General features: G+C 43.2%; 1 protein-coding gene across 1 annotated transcript in view; it reads left to right on the top strand.

Annotated features, from left to right (window-relative positions):
- LOC124143343 (NADPH oxidase 5-like) overlaps positions 1 to 18,321 on the top strand; it is a 45,945-nt gene extending 27,624 nt beyond the window's left edge. Inside the window, exons 8-14 of the mRNA XM_046512285.2 lie at positions 176 to 308; positions 3,174 to 3,293; positions 8,097 to 8,215; positions 8,375 to 8,431; positions 15,243 to 15,452; positions 15,939 to 16,205; positions 17,436 to 18,321. Of these exons, the coding sequence (XP_046368241.2) occupies positions 176 to 308; positions 3,174 to 3,293; positions 8,097 to 8,215; positions 8,375 to 8,431; positions 15,243 to 15,452; positions 15,939 to 16,205; positions 17,436 to 17,567 (1,038 nt within the window). The 3' untranslated portion in view covers positions 17,568 to 18,321. The remainder of the gene's footprint in view (positions 1 to 175; positions 309 to 3,173; positions 3,294 to 8,096; positions 8,216 to 8,374; positions 8,432 to 15,242; positions 15,453 to 15,938; positions 16,206 to 17,435) is intronic.
- Positions 18,322 to 18,569: the final 248 nt, after the last annotated feature.

Below are 18,569 nucleotides of genomic sequence, written 5' to 3'. Positions count from 1 at the left end.
CGCAGTTTAACATAAATACCCCACTCAGACACAGTCTACTGACTCCGAGCCGACCAGTCCTTGTTTTAGCCCCTAAATGCCGAGTGCCAGAGCGTCATATACGGTAGGAACATGTATCCATGCTCAGTAGGTCCAGATTGAAGACCATATACAAATCATGCTTTGCTTTCCGTAGGTGACTCATCTTGTGATCCCGAAGCCTCCCAAAATGAAATTCCGACCCGGGGACTACATCTTCCTACAGATCCCAGACATCGCTAAACATGAGTGGCATCCTTTCACTATCAGCAGCGCCCCCGAACTAGAAGGTAGGTCTCACCATAAAGCGTCCCTGAACTGGAAGGTGGGTCTCACCAAAAGGCGTCCCTGAACTGGAAGGTAGGTCTCACCATAAAGCTTCCCTGAACTGGAATGTAGGTCTCACCATAAGCGTCCCTGATCTGGAATGTAGGTCTCACCATAAGCGTCCCTGAACTTGAAGATAGGTCTCACCATAAAGCGTCCCTGAACTGGAAGGTAGGTCTGTCAATAAAGAGTCCCCGAACTTGAAGGTAGGTCTCACCATAAAGCGTCCCTGAACTGGAAGGTAGGTCTCACCATAAAGCGTCCCTGAACTTGAAGGTAGATCTGTCCATAAAACGCCCCCGAACTCGAAGGTAGGTCTGTCCATAAAGCGCCCCGGAAGTTGAAGGTAGATCTGTCCATAAAGCGCCCCCGAACTGGAAGGGAGGTCTGTCCATAAAGCGCCCCCGAAGTTGAAGGTAGATTTGTCCATACAGCGCCCCCGAACTGGAAAGTAGGTCTGTCAATAAAGAGCCCCTGAACTGGAAGGTAGGTCTCACCATTAAGCGCCCCCGAACTGGAAGGGAGGTCTCTCCATAAAGCGCCCCTGAACTGGAAGGTAGGTCTGTCAATAAAGCGCCCCGGAAGTTGAAGGTGGATCTGTCCATCAAGCGCCCCTGAACTGGAAGGGAGGTCTGTCCATAAAGCGCCCCCGAACTGGAAGGGAGGTCTCACCATAAAGCGTCCCTGAACTTGAAGGTAGGTATCACCATAAAGCGTCCCCGAACTAGAAGGGAGGTCTCACCATAAAGCGCACCCGAACTGGAAGGTAGGTCTCACCATAAAGCGTCCCTTAACTGGAAGGTAGGTCTGTCCATAAAGCGTCCCTGAACTTGAAGATAGGTCTCACCATAAAGCGTCCCTGAACTGGAAGGTAGGTCTGTCAATAAAGAGCCCCTGAACTGGAAGGTAGGTCTCACCATTAAGCGTCCCCGAACTGGAAGGTAGGTCTGTCCATAAAGCGCCCCGGAAGTTGAAGGTAGATTTGTCCATACAGCGCCCCCGAACTGGAAGGTAGGTCTCACCATTAAGCGCCCCTGAACTGGAAGGTAGGTCTGTCCATAAAGCGCCCCCGAACAAGAAGGTGGGTCTGTCAATAAAGCGCCCCGGAAGTTGAAGGTGGATCTGTCCATAAAGCGCCTCCGAACTGGAAGGGAGGTCTCTCCATAAAGCGCCCCTGAACAGAAAGGTAGATCTGTCCATAAAACGCTCCCGAACTGGAAGGTAGGTCTGTCCATAAAGCGCCCCCGAAGTTGAAGGTAGATCTGTCCATAAAGCGCCCCCGAACTGGAAGGGAGGTCTGTCCATAAAGCGTCCCCGAATAGGAAGGTGGGTCTGTCAATAAAGCGCCCCGGAAGTTGAAGGTGGATCTGTCCATCAAGCGCCCCCGAAGTTGAAGGTCTGTCTGTCCATAAAGCGCCCCGGAAGTTGAAGGTAGATCTGTCCATAAAGCGCCCCCGAACTGAAAGGTAAGTCTGTCCATAAAGCGTCCCCGAAGTTGAAGGTAGATCTGTCCATAAAGCACCCCCGAACTGGAAGGTAAGTCTGTCCATAAAGCGCCCCGGAAGTTGAAGGTAGATCTGTCCATAAAGCACCCTCGAACTGGAAGGGAGGTCTCTCCATAAAGCGCCCCCGAAGTTGAAGGTTGATTGGTCCATAAAGCGCCCCCGAACTTGAAGGGAGGTCTCACCATGAATCAGTTCCTCCGAACAACGAGGATGGTCTTCCTATGGTGCGCTGTGCGACATCTTGTTGTGCTACAGAGTCTGCTCTTCGTGGGTACGAATCCTCAGTTGTGGCAGTTCATGGGGAAGCACAACGCCCATGCTCACATGGGTTTCACAAATGGTAAACATCTTAGATATGAGTTGTGCAGCTCACACTCCATGAAATAACTGAAATACTATTCAGTGTGACGAGAAATTGAAATCGCTCACCTTTCCCCTGGCGGACAATCTGCATATCGCTAACATGCTATGATGATCCAAATTGTGGTCATGAACGCGTACCCTTTACGTATGTCAGCATACAAAACTATTATAACATACCACATAAACCTGTTTGACCTTTCACTGCCATTGAATGGTATATGTTTAGTATCATATCCGATGTCACATAAACAACTCCGCTACAGATGTTTCTCTACAGGGTAAGACTAAAGATACCCGGCAACAAAGCCGATCGGTGCACAATCAGGTAGTTGAAGCATGTCATCATTGACGTTGATCGTAGATCATGATACCAATACTGGATTGTCCAATGACACAATTCTTTACAGACCGCCGTCAAAAAGCTAGAATATTCATGAGAAACAAACAAACAAACAAGCAAGAACACAAACAAACAAACAAACAAACAAACAAACAAACAAACAAACAAACAAACAAACACGCAAACAAACAAACAAACAGGCAAGCAAGCACACAAGCAAACAAACACAAACAAACAAACAAACAAACAGGTGGACGCCTGTTTGTGGACACGTGGAAAGAACGTGCCTTGGTTTCTTCTACAATGTCGATACACGTCATGTATTTTCAGATTTGCGGGAGTAACTGAGTGACGAACATCAAGAATCAATAAAAATCGCATTTATGAAAATATGTTTGTGTGTTGCCCGTATCTCCTATTTAGTAACAATGGGGAGCGGTCGGGTGGCCTGGTGGTTAAAGCGTTCACTCGTCACGCCGAAGACCGGGTTCGATTCCCGACATGGGTACAATGTGTGAAGCCCATTTCTGGTGTCCCCAGCCGTGATATTGCTGGAATATTGCTAAAAGGGGCGTAAAATCAGACTCACTCACCAGTAACAATGTTCCGTTTGTATTCAGATAAGTTATGGCTTCACGTGCGGTCAGCCGGACATTGGACAAACAGGCTACATGATTATTTCGACACCCTTGACAGAAATATGGGCGATCAGAGTCACCTCAAAGGATATGTAAACAACGGTATGTGCACCCTTTCACATCGCGGAGTTGTGGCGTATCTCGTTTACACTGAGGTGTCAGCCATTGTGTGTAAGTAGGGTATATTAAAGATTTGTCAGGCAGATTCCAGGGTTACAATGCACTCACTTTAACAGGTTTTGTACCTGGCGTTTTCTGTAAATCAGTCATAAAATACCACATTCCACATCAAACTATAATATGTATGTGAATAACTTGTATATCTTGTATTGTGATCCCATCATAACATGTATATGTTTTGCTTCTGTATCTTGTATTGTGATCCCATCATAACATGCATGTGTTTTGCTGGTATATCTTGTATTGTGATCCCTTTATAACATGTATATGTTTTGCTTGTTTATCTTGTATTGTGATCCCATTATAACATGAATATGTTTTGCTTGTTTATCTTGTATTGTGATCCCATTATAACATGTATGTGTTTCGCTTCTGTATCTTGTATTGTGATCCCATTATAACATGTATGTGTTTCGCTTCTGTATCTTGTATTGTGATCCCATTATAACATGTATGTGTTTCGCTTCTGTATCTTGTATTGTGATCCCATTATAACATGTATGTGTTTCGCTTCTGTATCTTGTATTGTGATCTCATTATAACATGTATGTGTTTCGCTTCTGTATCTTGTATTGTGATCCCTTTATAACATGTATGTGTTTCGCTTCTGTATCTTGTATTGTGATCCCATTATAACATGTATGTGTTTCGCTTCTGTATCTTGTATTGTGATCCCTTTATAACATGTATGTGTTTCGCTTCTGTATCTTGTATTGTGATCCCATTATAACATGTATATGTTTTGCTTCTGTATCTTGTATTGTGATCCCATTATAACATTTATGTGTTTCGCTTCTGTATCTTGTATTGTTATCCAATTATAACATGTATGTGTTTCGCTTCTGTATCTTGTTATAACATGTATGTGTTTCGCTTCTGTATCTTGTATTGTGATCCCATTATAACATGTATGTGTTTCGCTTCTGTATCTTGTATTGTGATCCCATTATAACATTTATGTGTTTCGCTTCTGTATCTTGTATTGTTATCCAATTATAACATGTATGTGTTTCGCTTCTGTATCTTGTATTGCTATCCCATTATAACATGTATGTGTTTCGCTTCTGTATCTTGTATTGTGATCCGATTATAACATGTATGTGTTTCGCTTCTTTATCTTGTAATATGATCCTTTTATAACATGTATGTGTTTCGCTTCTGTATCTTGTATTGTGATCCCATTATAACATGTATGTGTTTCGCTTCTGTATCTTGTAATATGATCCCTTTATAACATGTATGTGTTTCGCTTCTGTATCTTGTATTGTGATCCCTTTATAACATGTATGTGTTTCGCTTCTGTATCTTGTATTGTGATCCCATTATAACATGTATATGTTTTGCTTCTGTATCTTGTATTGTGATCCCATTATAACATGTATGTGTTTCGCTTCTGTATCTTGTATTGTGATCCCATTATAACATTTATGTGTTTCGCTTCTGTATCTTGTATTGTTATCCAATTATAACATGTATGTGTTTCGCTTCTGTATCTTGTATTGCTATCCCATTATAACATGTATGTGTTTCGCTTCTGTATCTTGTATTGTGATCCCTTTATAACATGTATGTGTTTCGCTTCTGTATCTTGTATTGCTATCCCATTATAACATGTATGTGTTTCGCTTCTGTATCTTGTAATATGATCCCTTTATAACATGTATGTGTTTCGCTTCTGTATCTTGTATTGTGATCCCATTATAACATGTATGTGTTTCGCTTCTGTATCTTGTATTGTGATCTCATTATAACATGTATGTGTTTCGCTTCTGTATCTTGTATTGTGATCCCTTTATAACATGTATGTGTTTCGCTTCTGTATCTTGTATTGTGATCCCATTATAACATGTATGTGTTTCGCTTCTGTATCTTGTATTGTGATCCCATTATAACATGTATGTGTTTCGCTTCTGTATCTTGTATTGTGATCCCATTATAACATGTATATGTTTTGCTTCTGTATCTTGTATTGTGATCCCATTATAACATGTATGTGTTTCGCTTCTGTATCTTGTATTGTGATCCCATTATAACATTTATGTGTTTCGCTTCTGTATCTTGTATTGTTATCCAATTATAACATGTATGTGTTTCGCTTCTGTATCTTGTATTGCTATCCCATTATAACATGTATGTGTTTCGCTTCTGTATCTTGTATTGTGATCCCATTATAACATGTATGTGTTTCGCTTCTGTATCTTGTATTGTGATCCCATTATAACATTTATGTGTTTCGCTTCTGTATCTTGTATTGTTATCCAATTATAACATGTATGTGTTTCGCTTCTGTATCTTGTATTGCTATCCAATTATAACATGTATGTGTTTCGCTCCTGTATCTTGTTATAACATGTATGTGTTTCGCTTCTGTATCTTGTATTGTGATCCCATTATAACATGTATGTGTTTCGCTTCTGTATCTTGTATTGTGATCCCATTATAACATTTATGTGTTTCGCTTCTGTATCTTGTATTGTTATCCCTTTATAACATGTATGTGTTTCGCTTCTGTATCTTGTATTGTGATCCCATTATAACATGTATGTGTTTCGCTTCTGTATCTTGTAATATGATCCCTTTATAACATGTATGTGTTTCGCTTCTGTATCTTATATTGTGATCCCATTATAACATGTATGTGTTTCGCTTCTGTATCTTGTATTGTGATCCCATTATAACATGTATTTGTTTCGCTTCTGTATCTTGTATTGTGATCCCATTATAACATGTATGTGTTTCGCTTCTGTATCTTGTATTGTGATCCCTTTATAACATGTATGTGTTTCGCTTCTGTATCTTGTATTGTGATCCCATTATAACATGTATGTGTTTCGCTTCTGTATCTTGTATTGTGATCCCTTTATAACATGTATGTGTTTCGCTTCTGTATCTTGTATTGCTATCCCATTATAACATGTATGTGTTTCGCTTCTGTATCTTGTATTGTGATCCCATTATAACATGTATGTGTTTCGCTTCTGTATCTTGTATTGTGATCCCATTATAACATGTATGTGTTTCTCTTCTGTATCTTGTATTGTGATCCCATTATAACATGTATGTGTTTTGATGGTATATCTTGTATTGTGATCCCATTATAACATGTATGTGTTTCGCTTCTGTATCTTGTATTGTGATCCCATTATAACATTTATGTGTTTCGCTTCTGTATCTTGTATTGTTATCCAATTATAACATGTATGTGTTTCGCTTCTGTATCTTGTATTGCTATCCCATTATAACATGTATGTGTTTCGCTTCTGTATCTTGTATTGTGATCCCTTTATAACATGTATGTGTTTCGCTTCTGTATCTTGTATTGCTATCCCATTATAACATGTATGTGTTTCGCTTCTGTATCTTGTAATATGATCCCTTTATAACATGTATGTGTTTCGCTTCTGTATCTTGTATTGTGATCTCATTATAACATGTATGTGTTTCGCTTCTGTATCTTGTAATATGATCCCTTTATAACATGTATGTGTTTCGCTTCTGTATCTTGTAATATGATCCCTTTATAACATGTATGTGTTTCGCTTCTGTATCTTGTATTGTGATCCCATTATAACATGTATGTGTTTCGCTTCTGTATCTTGTATTGTGATCCCATTATAACATGTATGTGTTTCGCTTCTGTATCTTGTAATATGATCCCTTTATAACATGTATGTGTTTCGCTTCTGTATCTTGTAATATGATCCCTTTATAACATGTATGTGTTTCGCTTCTGTATCTTGTAATATGATCCCTTTATAACATGTATGTGTTTCGCTTCTGTATCTTGTAATATGATCCCTTTATAACATGTATGTGTTTCGCTTCTGTATCTTGTAATATGATCCCATTATAACATGTATGTGTTTCGCTTCTGTATCTTGTAATATGATCCCTTTATAACATGTATGTGTTTCGCTTCTGTATCTTGTAATATGATCCCTTCATAACATGTATGTGTTTCGCTTCTGTATCTTGTAATATGATCCCATTATAACATGTATGTGTTTCGCTTCTGTATCTTGTAATATGATCCCATTATAACATGTATGTGTTTCGCTTCTGTATCTTGTATTGTTATCCCTTGATAACATGTATGTGTTTCGCTTCTGTATCTTGTAATATGATCCCTTTATAACATGTATGTGTTTCGCTTCTGTATCTTGTAATATGATCCCTTTATAACATGTATGTGTTTCGCTTCTGTATCTTGTAATATGATCCCATTATAACATGTATGTGTTTCGCTTCTGTATCTTGTAATATGATCCCATTATAACATGTATGTGTTTCGCTTCTGTATCTTGTATTGTTATCCCTTTATAACATGTATGTGTTTCGCTTCTGTATCTTGTAATATGATCCCTTTATAACATGTATGTGTTTCGCTTCTGTATCTTGTAATATGATCCCTTTATAACATGTATGTGTTTCGCTTCTGTATCTTGTAATATGATCCCATTATAACATGTATGTGTTTCGCTTCTGTATTTTGTAATATGATCCCATTATAACATGTATGTGTTTCGCTTCTGTATCTTGTATTGTTATCCCTTTATAACATGTATATGTTTTGCTTGTTTATCTTGTAATATGATCCCTTTATAACATGTATGTGTTTCGCTTCTGTATCTGTATCATGTAAGAATGTTCAGTAGCCCATTCTGTTGTAACATATATACTCAGCTTTGGTATATTGCGATGTCATTCCGCCGCCCAATGTTGCAGGGTTTGCTGGAAGCCAAGTCAGGTTACAGAGTTACAAATCAACTATTGTCGACATGAAACCTACGTGTGGAAAAAGTCCCCCCACAGTTACAGAAGGGAATCCTAGAAAACTGATGAAGGTGGGTGTACAACCTTCAGTGGAGGACTCAGAATTCAATATTTCGAAATAGGAACAAACCGTCTAAAAACCCATCAGGGATATACATGTGCTTTCTAACTGGCGTTTTAGATTAGTTGAATTGGCCACATTCAGCGTTTACTTTCTCTTCTGTTTCCAGTCAAGGAGTGCGTCATACCTTCTGCCTCCGAAAGTACATAAGAAAGTGCAGGTGCAGGTAGGTAGGCACGTGAGCACAGATGCACATATGCAAAAATACACACACGGCGTGTTTAGAGACACAGACAGGGGTGCTTAGATACACATACAGGCGTGCTTAGAGACACAGACAGCCATGCTAAGAGACACAGACAGGGGGGCTTAGAGACACACACGGCGTGTTTAGAGACACATACAGGCGTGCTTAGAGACACAGACAGCCATGCTAAGAGACACAGACAGGGGGGCTTAGAGACACAGACAGGCGTGCTTAGATACACATACAGGCGTGTTTAGAGACACAGACAGGCGTGCTTAGATACACATACAGGCGTGTTTAGAGACACAGACAGGCGTGCTTAGATACACATACAGGCGTGTTTAGAGACACAGACAGGGGTGCTTAGAGACACAGACAGGGGTGCTTAGAGACACAGACAGGCGTGCTTAGATACACATACAGGCGTGTTTAGAGACACAGACAGGGGTGCTTAGATACATATACAGGCGTGCTAAGAGACACAGACAGGGGTGCTTAGAGACACAGACAGGCGTGCTTAGAGACACAGACAGGGGAGCTTAGAGACACATGCAGGCGTGCTTAAAGGCACATACAGGCGTGTTTAGACACACAGACAGGTGTGCTTAGAAACACAGACAGGGGTGCTTAGAGGTGAGGTGAGGTGAAATTGGGTTTAACGTCGCGTCCAAGATTATTGCACTTATATAGCGACGTGCATGCACGTGTATGTGTGTGTGTGGCTGCTTGTACTAGTCCGGACTGATGCCGATTTATAGTGCTAGCTCACTGAGATACCATGCCGCAGTTTAACATGAATACCCCACTCAGAAACAGTATACTGACTCCGAGTCGACCAGTCCTTGTTTTAGCCCCTTAATGCCGAGCGCCAGACAGGGTAACAACAAGTACAATCTTTTAACGTCTTTTTGTATGACGCGGCCCGGGATCGAACCCTGGACCTTCCGCTCTCCGGGCGGACGCTCTACCACAAGACCACGGAGGCGGGCAGGGGTGCTTAGAGACATATACAGGCGTGTTAAGGGGCATATACAGGCGTGTTTAGAGACACAGACAGGCGTGTTTAGAGACACAGACAGGCGTGCTTAGAGACACACATAGGCGTGCTTAGAGACATATACAGGCGTGTAAGAGGCATAAACAGGCGTGGTTAGAGACACAGACAGGCGTGTTTAGAGACACAGACAGGGGTGCTTAGATACACATACAGGCGTGCTTAGAGACATAGACAGCATTGCTAAGAGACACAGACAGGGGTGCTTAGAGACACAGACAGGCGTGCTTAGATACACATACAGGCGTGTTTAGAGACACAGACAGGGGTGCTTAGAGACACAGACAGGGGTGCTTAGAGACACAGACAGGCGTGCTTAGATACACATACAGGCGTGTTTAGAGACACAGACAGGGGAGCTTAGTGACACATGGAGGCGTGCTTAGAGGCACATACAGGCGTGTTTAGAGACACAGACAGGTGTGCTAAGAAACACAGACAGGCGTGCTTAGAGACACACATAGGCGTGATTAGAGACATATACAGGCGTGTAAGAGGCATAAACAGGTGTGTTTAGAGACACAGACAGGCGAGTTTAAAGACACAGACAGGGGTGCTTAGATACAAATACAGGCGTGCTTAGAGACACAGACAGCCATTCTAAGAGACACAGACAGGGGTGCTTAGAGACACAGACAGGCGTGCTTAGAGACACAAATACAGGCGTGTTTAGAGACACAAATACAGGCGAGCTTAGTGACACATGCAGGCGCGCTTAGAGACACAGACAGGCGTGCTTAGAGACACAAATACAGGCGTGTTTAGAGACACAAATACAGGCGAGCTTAGTGACACATGGAAGCGTGCTTAGGGGCACATAGAGGCGTGCTTAGAGACACAGACAGGCGTGCTTTGAGACACATACTGGCGTGCTTAGAGACACATAGAGTTGTGCTTAGAGACACAAACAGACGAGTTTAGCGACATATACACTCGTGTTCAGAGACGAATAGAGACGTGCTTAGAGCCACATACAGCGTGCTTAGGGACAGATACAGACGCATTTATGACACATACACTCGTGCTCAGAGACACATAGAGACGTGCTAGGGACACATACATTCGTGCTAGGGACACATACAGTTGTGCTTAGAGGCATATACAAGCGTGCTTAGAGACACAAACAGGGGTGCTCTTAGAGACACATACAGGCGTGCATAGATACACATTCAGGCGAGCTAAGTGACACATTCAGGAGTGCTTAGAAACACAATGTCATACAGGCGTGCTTAGAGACAGATACAGACGTGCTTTTAGACATACAGGCGTGCTTAGAGGCAAATAGAGGCTTGCTTCGAGACAAATACATGCGTGCTAAGAAACACATGCAGGCGTGCTTAGAGACATAAACAGGGGTACTTAGAGACACACATAGGCGTGCTTAGAGACTAAATACAGGCGAGCTTAGTGACACATGCATGCATGCTTAGAGTCACATTCAAGAATGCTTAGAGACACAATGTCATACAGGCGTGCTTAGAGACATATACAGGCGTGTTTAGAGACACAGACAGGCGTGTTTAGAGATACAGACATGCGTGTTTAGAGACACAGACAGGCGTGCTTAGAGATACAGACAGGCGTGTTTAGAGGCACATAGAGGCGTGCTTAGAGACACAGACAGGCGTGCTTAGAGGCACTTACATGCATGCTTATAGACACATAGAGTTGTGCTTAGAGACACAAACAGGCGAGTTTAGCGACATATACACTCGTGCTCGGAGATACATAGTGACGTGCTCAGAGACAGATACAGACGTACTTATGACACATACACTCGTGCTCAGAGACACATAGAGACGTGCTAGGGACACATACAGTCGTGCTAGGGACACATACAGTTGTGCTTAGAGGCATATACAAGCGTGCTTAGAGACACAAACAGGGGTGCTGTTAGAGACACACATAGGCGTGCTTAGAGACTAAATACAGGCGAGCTTAGTGACACATGCATGCGTGCTTAGAGGCACATTCAAGAGTTTTTAGAGACACAATGTCATACAGGCGTGCTTAGAGACATATACAGGCGTGTTTAGAGACACAAACAGGCGTGTTTAGAGATACAGACAGGCGTGTTTAGAGACACAGACAGGCGTGCTTAGAGAAACAGACAGGCGTGCTAAGAGACACAAATACAGGCGAACTTTAGAGACGTGCTAGGGACACATACTGTCGTGCTAGGGACACATACAGTTGTGCCTAGAGACATATACAAGCGTGCTTAGAGACACAAACAGGGGTGCTTAGAGACATATACAAGCGTGCTTAGAGACACAGAAATGGCTGCTCTTAGAGACACATACAGGCGTGCTTAAAGATACATTCAGGCGAGCACAGTGACACATGCAGGCGTGCTTAGAGGCACATTCAGGAGTGCTCAGAGACACAATGTCATACAGGCGTGCTTAGGGACAAATACAAGCGTGCTTAGAGACAGATGCATGTGTGTTTAGAGGCACATACATACGTGCTTATAGACATACAGGCGTGCTTAGGGACACATACAGGCGTGCTTCGAGGCAAATACAGGCGTGCTTCGAGACAAATACATGCGTGCTAAGAAACACATGCAGGCGTGCTTAGAGACATAAACAGAGGTACTTAGAGACACACATAGGCGTACTAAGAGACTAAATACAGGCGAGCTTAGTGACACATGCATGCGTGTTTAGAGGCACATTCAAGAGCTTTTAGAGACACAATGTCATACAGGCGTGCTAAGAGACATATACAGGCGTGTTTAGAGACACAGACATGCGTGTTTAGAGACACCGACAGGCGTGTTTAGAGATACAGACAGGCGTGTTTAGAGATATAGAAAGGCGTGTTTAGAGACACAGACAGGCGTGCTTAGAGACACCGACAGGCGAGCTTAGAGACACAAATACGGCGTGTTTAGAGACACAAATACTGGCGTGCTTAGAGACAAAGACAGGCGAGCTTAGAGACACAAATACAGGCGAGCTTAGTGACACATGCAGGCGTGCTTAGAGGTACATAGAGGCGTGCTTAGAGACACAGACAGGCGTGCTTAGAGACACAGACGGGGGTGCTTAGAGACACATACTGGCGTGCTTAGAGGCACATGCATGCATGCTTATAGACACATAGAGTTGTGCTTAGAGACACAAACAGGCGAGTTTAGCGACATATACACTCGTGCTCAGAGATACATAGAGACGTGCTTAAAGCCACATATAGCGTGCTTAGAGACAGATACAGACGTACTTATGACACATACACTCGTGCTCAGAGACACATAGAGACGTGCTAGGGACACATACAGTCGTGCTAGGGACACATACAGTTGTGCTTAGAGGCATATACAAGCGTGCTTAGAGACACAAACAGGGGTGCTGTTAGAGACACACATAGGCGTGATTAGAGACTAAATACAGGCGAGCTTAGTGACACATGCATGCGTGTTTAGAGGCACATTCAAGAGCTTTTAGAAACACAATGTCATACAGGCGTGCTTAGAAACATATACAGGCGTGTTTAGAGACACAAACAGGCGTGTTTAGAGATACAGACAGGCGTGTTTAGAGACACAGACAGGCGTGCTTAGAGAAACAGACAGGCGTGCTAAGAGACACAAATACAGGCGAACTTTAGAGACGTGCTAGGGACACATACTGTCGTGCTAGGGACACATACAGTTGTTCTTAGAGGCATATACAAGCGTGCTTAGAGACACAAACAGGGGTGCTCTTAGAGACACACACAGGCGTGGTTAGAGACATATACAAGCGTGCTTAGAGACACAGAAATGGCTGCTCTTAGAGACACATACAGGCGTGCTTAAAGATACATTCAGGCGAGCTCAGTGACACAAGCAGGCGTGCTTAGAAGCACATTCAGGAGTGCTCAGAGTCACAATGTCATACAGGCGTGCTTAGGGACAGATGCATGTGTGTTTAGAGGCACATACAGATGTGCTTATAGACATACAGGCGTGCTTAGGGACACAGACAGGCGTGCTTAGAGGCAAATACAGTCGTGCTTCGAGACAAATACATGCGTGCTAAGAAACACATGCAGGCGTGCTTAGAGACATAAACAGGGGTACTTAGAGACACACATAGGCGTGCTTAGAGGCACATGCATGCATGCTTAGTTACACATGCAGGCGTGCTTAGAGGCACATAGAGGCGTGCTTAGAGACACAGACAGACGTGCTTAGAGACACAGACAGGCGTGCTTAGAGGCACATAGAGGCGTGCTTAGAGACACAGACAGGCGTGCTTAGAGACACAGACAGGCGTGCTTAGAGGCACATGCATGCATGCTTAGAGGCACATAGAGGCGTGCTTATAGACACAGACAGGCGTGCTTAGAGACACAAACAGGCGAGTTTAGCGACATATACACTCGTGCTCAGAGATACATAGAGACGTGCTTAAAGCCACATATAGCGTGCTTAGAGACAGATAGAGACGTACTTACGACACATACACTCGTGCTCAGTGACACATAGAGACGTGCTAGGGACACATACAGTCGTGCTAGGGACACATACAGTTGTGCTTAGAGGCATATACAAGCGTGCTTAGAGACACAGACATGGGTGCTCTTAGAGACACATACAGGCGTGCTTAGAGGCGCATTCAGGAGTGCTTAGAAACACAATGTCATACAGGCGTGCTTAGAGACAGATACAGACGTGCTTAGAGACAGATGCATGCGAGTTTAGAGGCACATACAGACGTGCTTTTAGACACACAGGCGTGCTTAGAGACATAAACAGGGGTACTTTGAGACACACATAGGCGTGCTTAGAGACTAAAGTACAGGCGAGCTTAGTGACACATGCATGCGTGTTTAGAGGCACATTCAAGAGTTTTTAGAGACACAATGTCATACAGGCGTGCTTAGAGACATATACAGGCGTGTTTAGAAGCACATACAGGCGTGTTTAGAGATACAGACAGGCGTGTTTAGAGACACAGACAGGCGTGCTTAGAAACACAGACAGGCGTGCTTAGTGACACATGCAAGCGTGCTTAGAGGCACATGCAAGCGTGCTTAGAGACACAGACAGGCGTGCTTAGAGACACAGACGGGGGTGCTTAGAGACATACACACGCATGCTTATAGGCACATAGAGTTGTGCTTAGAGACACATACAAGCGTGCTTAGAGACACATACAGGCAAGTTCAGCAACACATACACTCGTGCATAGAGACACATAGAGACGTGCTAGGGACACATGCAGTTGTGCTTAGAGACATACAAGCGTGTTTAGAGACACATACAGTTGTGCTTAGAGACACATAGAAGCGTGCTTAGAAATACATACAAGCGTGCTTAGAGACACATACAGGCGAATTTAGAGACACATACATTCGTGCACACATAGAGACGTGCTAGGGACACACACAGTCGTGCTTTGAGACATATACAAGCGTGCTTAGAGACACACACAGGAGTGCCCAACTTGCAGACATGCGAGTTTGGTATACGAAGATATATAGCCGAGGAGACACTGGGTGTCGTTGTATGAGATGGGTTACGCGTAAATATGCCCGATATTCATGGATAAAAACAATTCCATAGAAACAAATTATTAAATATTGATAAATAGCAATTATGGCTCCAGCTTTACCGGTATGACCAGTTATGTATGTTGATCGAGGGACATTAGTAGTGGTCTCTCTACAGCTGGCGACCAACACAATACAAGGAAAATGGTCACTGAAGAAAACATTACACACTTATACGTCCATCTCTTGCAGTGTTACATGGATGGGCCTTATGGCACTTGCTCAAGGGCAATATTTGAAACCGAGCACGCTGTTCTGATTGGCTCCGGTATCGGCGTGACTCCCTACGCCTCCATCCTACAGAGCATCATGTACAGGTTCAAGGCCTACAAGAGATGCTGCCCCAGCTGTAGCCACTCCTGGTATGATGAAGTACCGCCACACGTCATGAACCTCAAGAAGGTCAGTACCAGCATGGCGTGGTTGGAGCTTGGTAATAGTAGTTAGCACCGCAGTAACGAGGGATTCATGAGGGCTTGGTAATTAGGGAAAGTCTTTGACAAACAATATCCATTTCAGAATAGGTTTACTCTTCTCTCACATGCTTCTCGAAGGAGCCAACGCACGGTCAAGGTCTGCGTCTCTGTTGGATGTTTTTGTTTGTTTGTTGTTTAACGCTGCCCTCAGCAATATTCCAGCTGTATGACGCCGGTGTGTAAATAATCGAGTCTGGACCATCCATCCACGAAGTCAGCGGGCCTGACCACCCGATCCAGTTAGTCGCCTCTTACGATAAGCATGGGTTGCTGAAGATCAGTTTTAATCAGTTGGATGTCAACATCTTGACCTTAAAGAACCAGACGCTGCTCATGATTTCAGTCACTGGTTTAAAGAAACAGTTTCCTCTCACTTCGTAAGACTTTTGACTTATATTTTCTTTTCTGACAGGTCGACTTCATCTGGATCAACCGTGACCAGGAGTCGTTCGAGTGGTTCGGCAGTCTCCTCAATCAGTTGGAAATGGAACAGACTATGGAAGGCGGGCTGGGAAACTTTCTCGAGATGCACATGTATATGACTGCAGCACTTAACAAGACGGACCTGAAAGGAATCGGCTTACAGATGGCCCTTGACCTCATCCATAAGAAACAAGACAAAGACCTGTTGACGGGGCTGAAAACACGCACACATCCAGGGAGGCCTGACTTCAGAAAGGTAGTGAGATGCAATATGACTTACCTGCATACGTTTGTAACCAGTGGAGTTCAAATATTTAACAAAATATGTACGCTCATTTATATTTTGACGACAGTATATCCCCACCTGCCACATAGTACCCACTACACAGGGTCCTGCTTTCATAAATAAAAAAATCGTGTTTTTTCTGCAACCAAACTCATCAACATGAGCTTCAGGTATGTCGATGATCTGATATCGTTCAAGTCGCCAATTCCCTTCCATTGATTTACGGGCGGTCGGGTAGCCTTGTGGTGAAAGCGTTCGCTCGTCACGCCGAAGACCCGGGTTCGATGGCACTTGGGTACAATGTGTGAGCCCATTTCTGGTGTACCCCGCCGTGATATTGCTGGAATATTGCTAAAAGCGGCGTAAAACCATACTTACTCACTCACCAAATTGAAAAGCAGGGATTGTCCCAGAAATCTATAGGCATAAAATTAGATTGAGAAACCAGAAAATTACCACATGAGACCAATAAAGCAATACATTAGATTAAACAACCAGTTTTGGTTTTAAATAAGGCAAAACAATGCAATTAACGTAAGTGTTCTCACAAAATGCAGAAGGCTGTCACTGTTATATGTCCTGAAAAGGCCTGCCTCCGTTCTTGCATCCAGAATAGTATTTGAAGGTGACAGGACTGTTTCCAAACGGCATTTAGCAAGTAGATTAAACACAAGTCAGCTCGATTTGCCCCCTTGTCGCTCCTACATAGGTACAGCCAGCCTTCTAGAAACTGTCCCATCCAGAAACACCTTTAACGACGAGGCCTGCCATATTTTTGTGCATAAACAACAACAGATAATTGTTTGTTTTTTCAAATCTGTCCAGGAAATCAAGTTCCCATTCTTTTCTGGTGTTTCAATCATTTTCTGTCATGGACACCGATCAAATACGGTTACTTTCAACTTAAATCCATTCAGATTTGCACTATTTTCTCTATTTATTGGGTTCGAATCCCGATTCGCCCCAATTATGTTTCTAGGTTTGTCAGCACCATACCCGTGCTCGTGGGTTTCACCGAAGTGGTAAACGTCTGAGACCTGCATCACTTCGGGCTTTCCTCCCACTTTAAGCTGACATGCCGCGATATAACTGGAATACTGTAATAAGCGGCGTTAAACCCAACTCACTCACTCAATCTTTTTATTGGGAGAGACATTTAATGTTAATATAATCTGCATGTAATTTTGCATTGTTTTTCAGCTTTTCGCAGAGATTGCCACACAAAACAAGGGGCACGTGAAGGTATTCTTCTGTGGAAGTCCGCTGTTGTCCAAGACTATCAAACAACACTGCGAAACGTTTGGATTCGGTTTTTCAAAAGAAAATTTCTAATAGCATGTTGCTGTTCTTGTTCAGCTATAGTTGAAACATGTTGACCTGTTGTTTATCTTATGTCACTATCAACTCATATTGAGTACTGTTCTTATTTTGCTAATATCTCCCTTACGACTCAGGCAATACGACTGACTGTTTAAACATGGCCCGGGCATTTCATGGCTAATTCAGAGTGAGTTGGGTTTAACGCCGCTTTTAACAGTATTCCAGTTATATCACTTAACAGGGGTCTCCAAAACCATCCGCAAGACCCTCAAGAACTCCGACCCCAGGCCCAAACCAGCTCCATCACCCATCAGAATCACCATACCCTACCAAGGCCCTGTCACTCATCAGATTTCCCACCTCATCAAGAACAAAGCCAGCATAGATGTCACCTTCTCTAGCGGCAAGTCCACCAAGACCCATCTACAAGCTAATGGCAGAGGCACAAGCAGCGCAAGTCCCAACCCCCGAGGATGTATATACCAAATTCCCTGCAACTGTGGCCACCAGTACATTGGAGAAACCCTTAGACCCCTCAACACAAGACTCAAAGAACATCGGACCTCTGCTAACAAACTCGACCTGATATCCACTATTTCCGAACACATCCTGAAGAACGAAAACCATAACATGTTTGCTTACTTACTTACTTACTTACTTACTTTGGAGATTTAACGTGCGCTTTCCGACTGATGCGTATTTCGCACACGGGCTCGACCAGGCCATTTAATGTGTTTCCGAAAGGGGCGAAAGTGGTGTGTGCAACCCAAGAGGGGGCTTTAGGGGTTGCTTATATAGAATTTGGGAATTTTGAGATTTGGAATAGATGCCGATGGGATTGGGGAGGAGAACTAAGGGAGCTGGGTATGGTGGATGTTTGTTTATGTGATTTTGATTTGGTAGGTTATTGTCTTTTTAGATGCGTTTTATTAGTTCCGTTTTTATTAAGAATACGCCTAAGGCCTTGAAGTTTTCTTGTTTATTTTGTGGGTTTAGTATTGCTTCTAGAGTGAG

Source organism: Haliotis rufescens, unplaced genomic scaffold (genome assembly GCF_023055435.1).
Source record: "Haliotis rufescens isolate VD_foot unplaced genomic scaffold, xgHalRufe1.0.p SCAF_14, whole genome shotgun sequence".
In the NCBI taxonomy this organism is placed as follows: domain Eukaryota; kingdom Metazoa; phylum Mollusca; class Gastropoda; order Lepetellida; family Haliotidae; genus Haliotis; species Haliotis rufescens.
The sequence above is the reverse complement of the archived record's forward strand: the minus strand, read 5'-3'. Positions and strand labels throughout refer to the sequence as shown.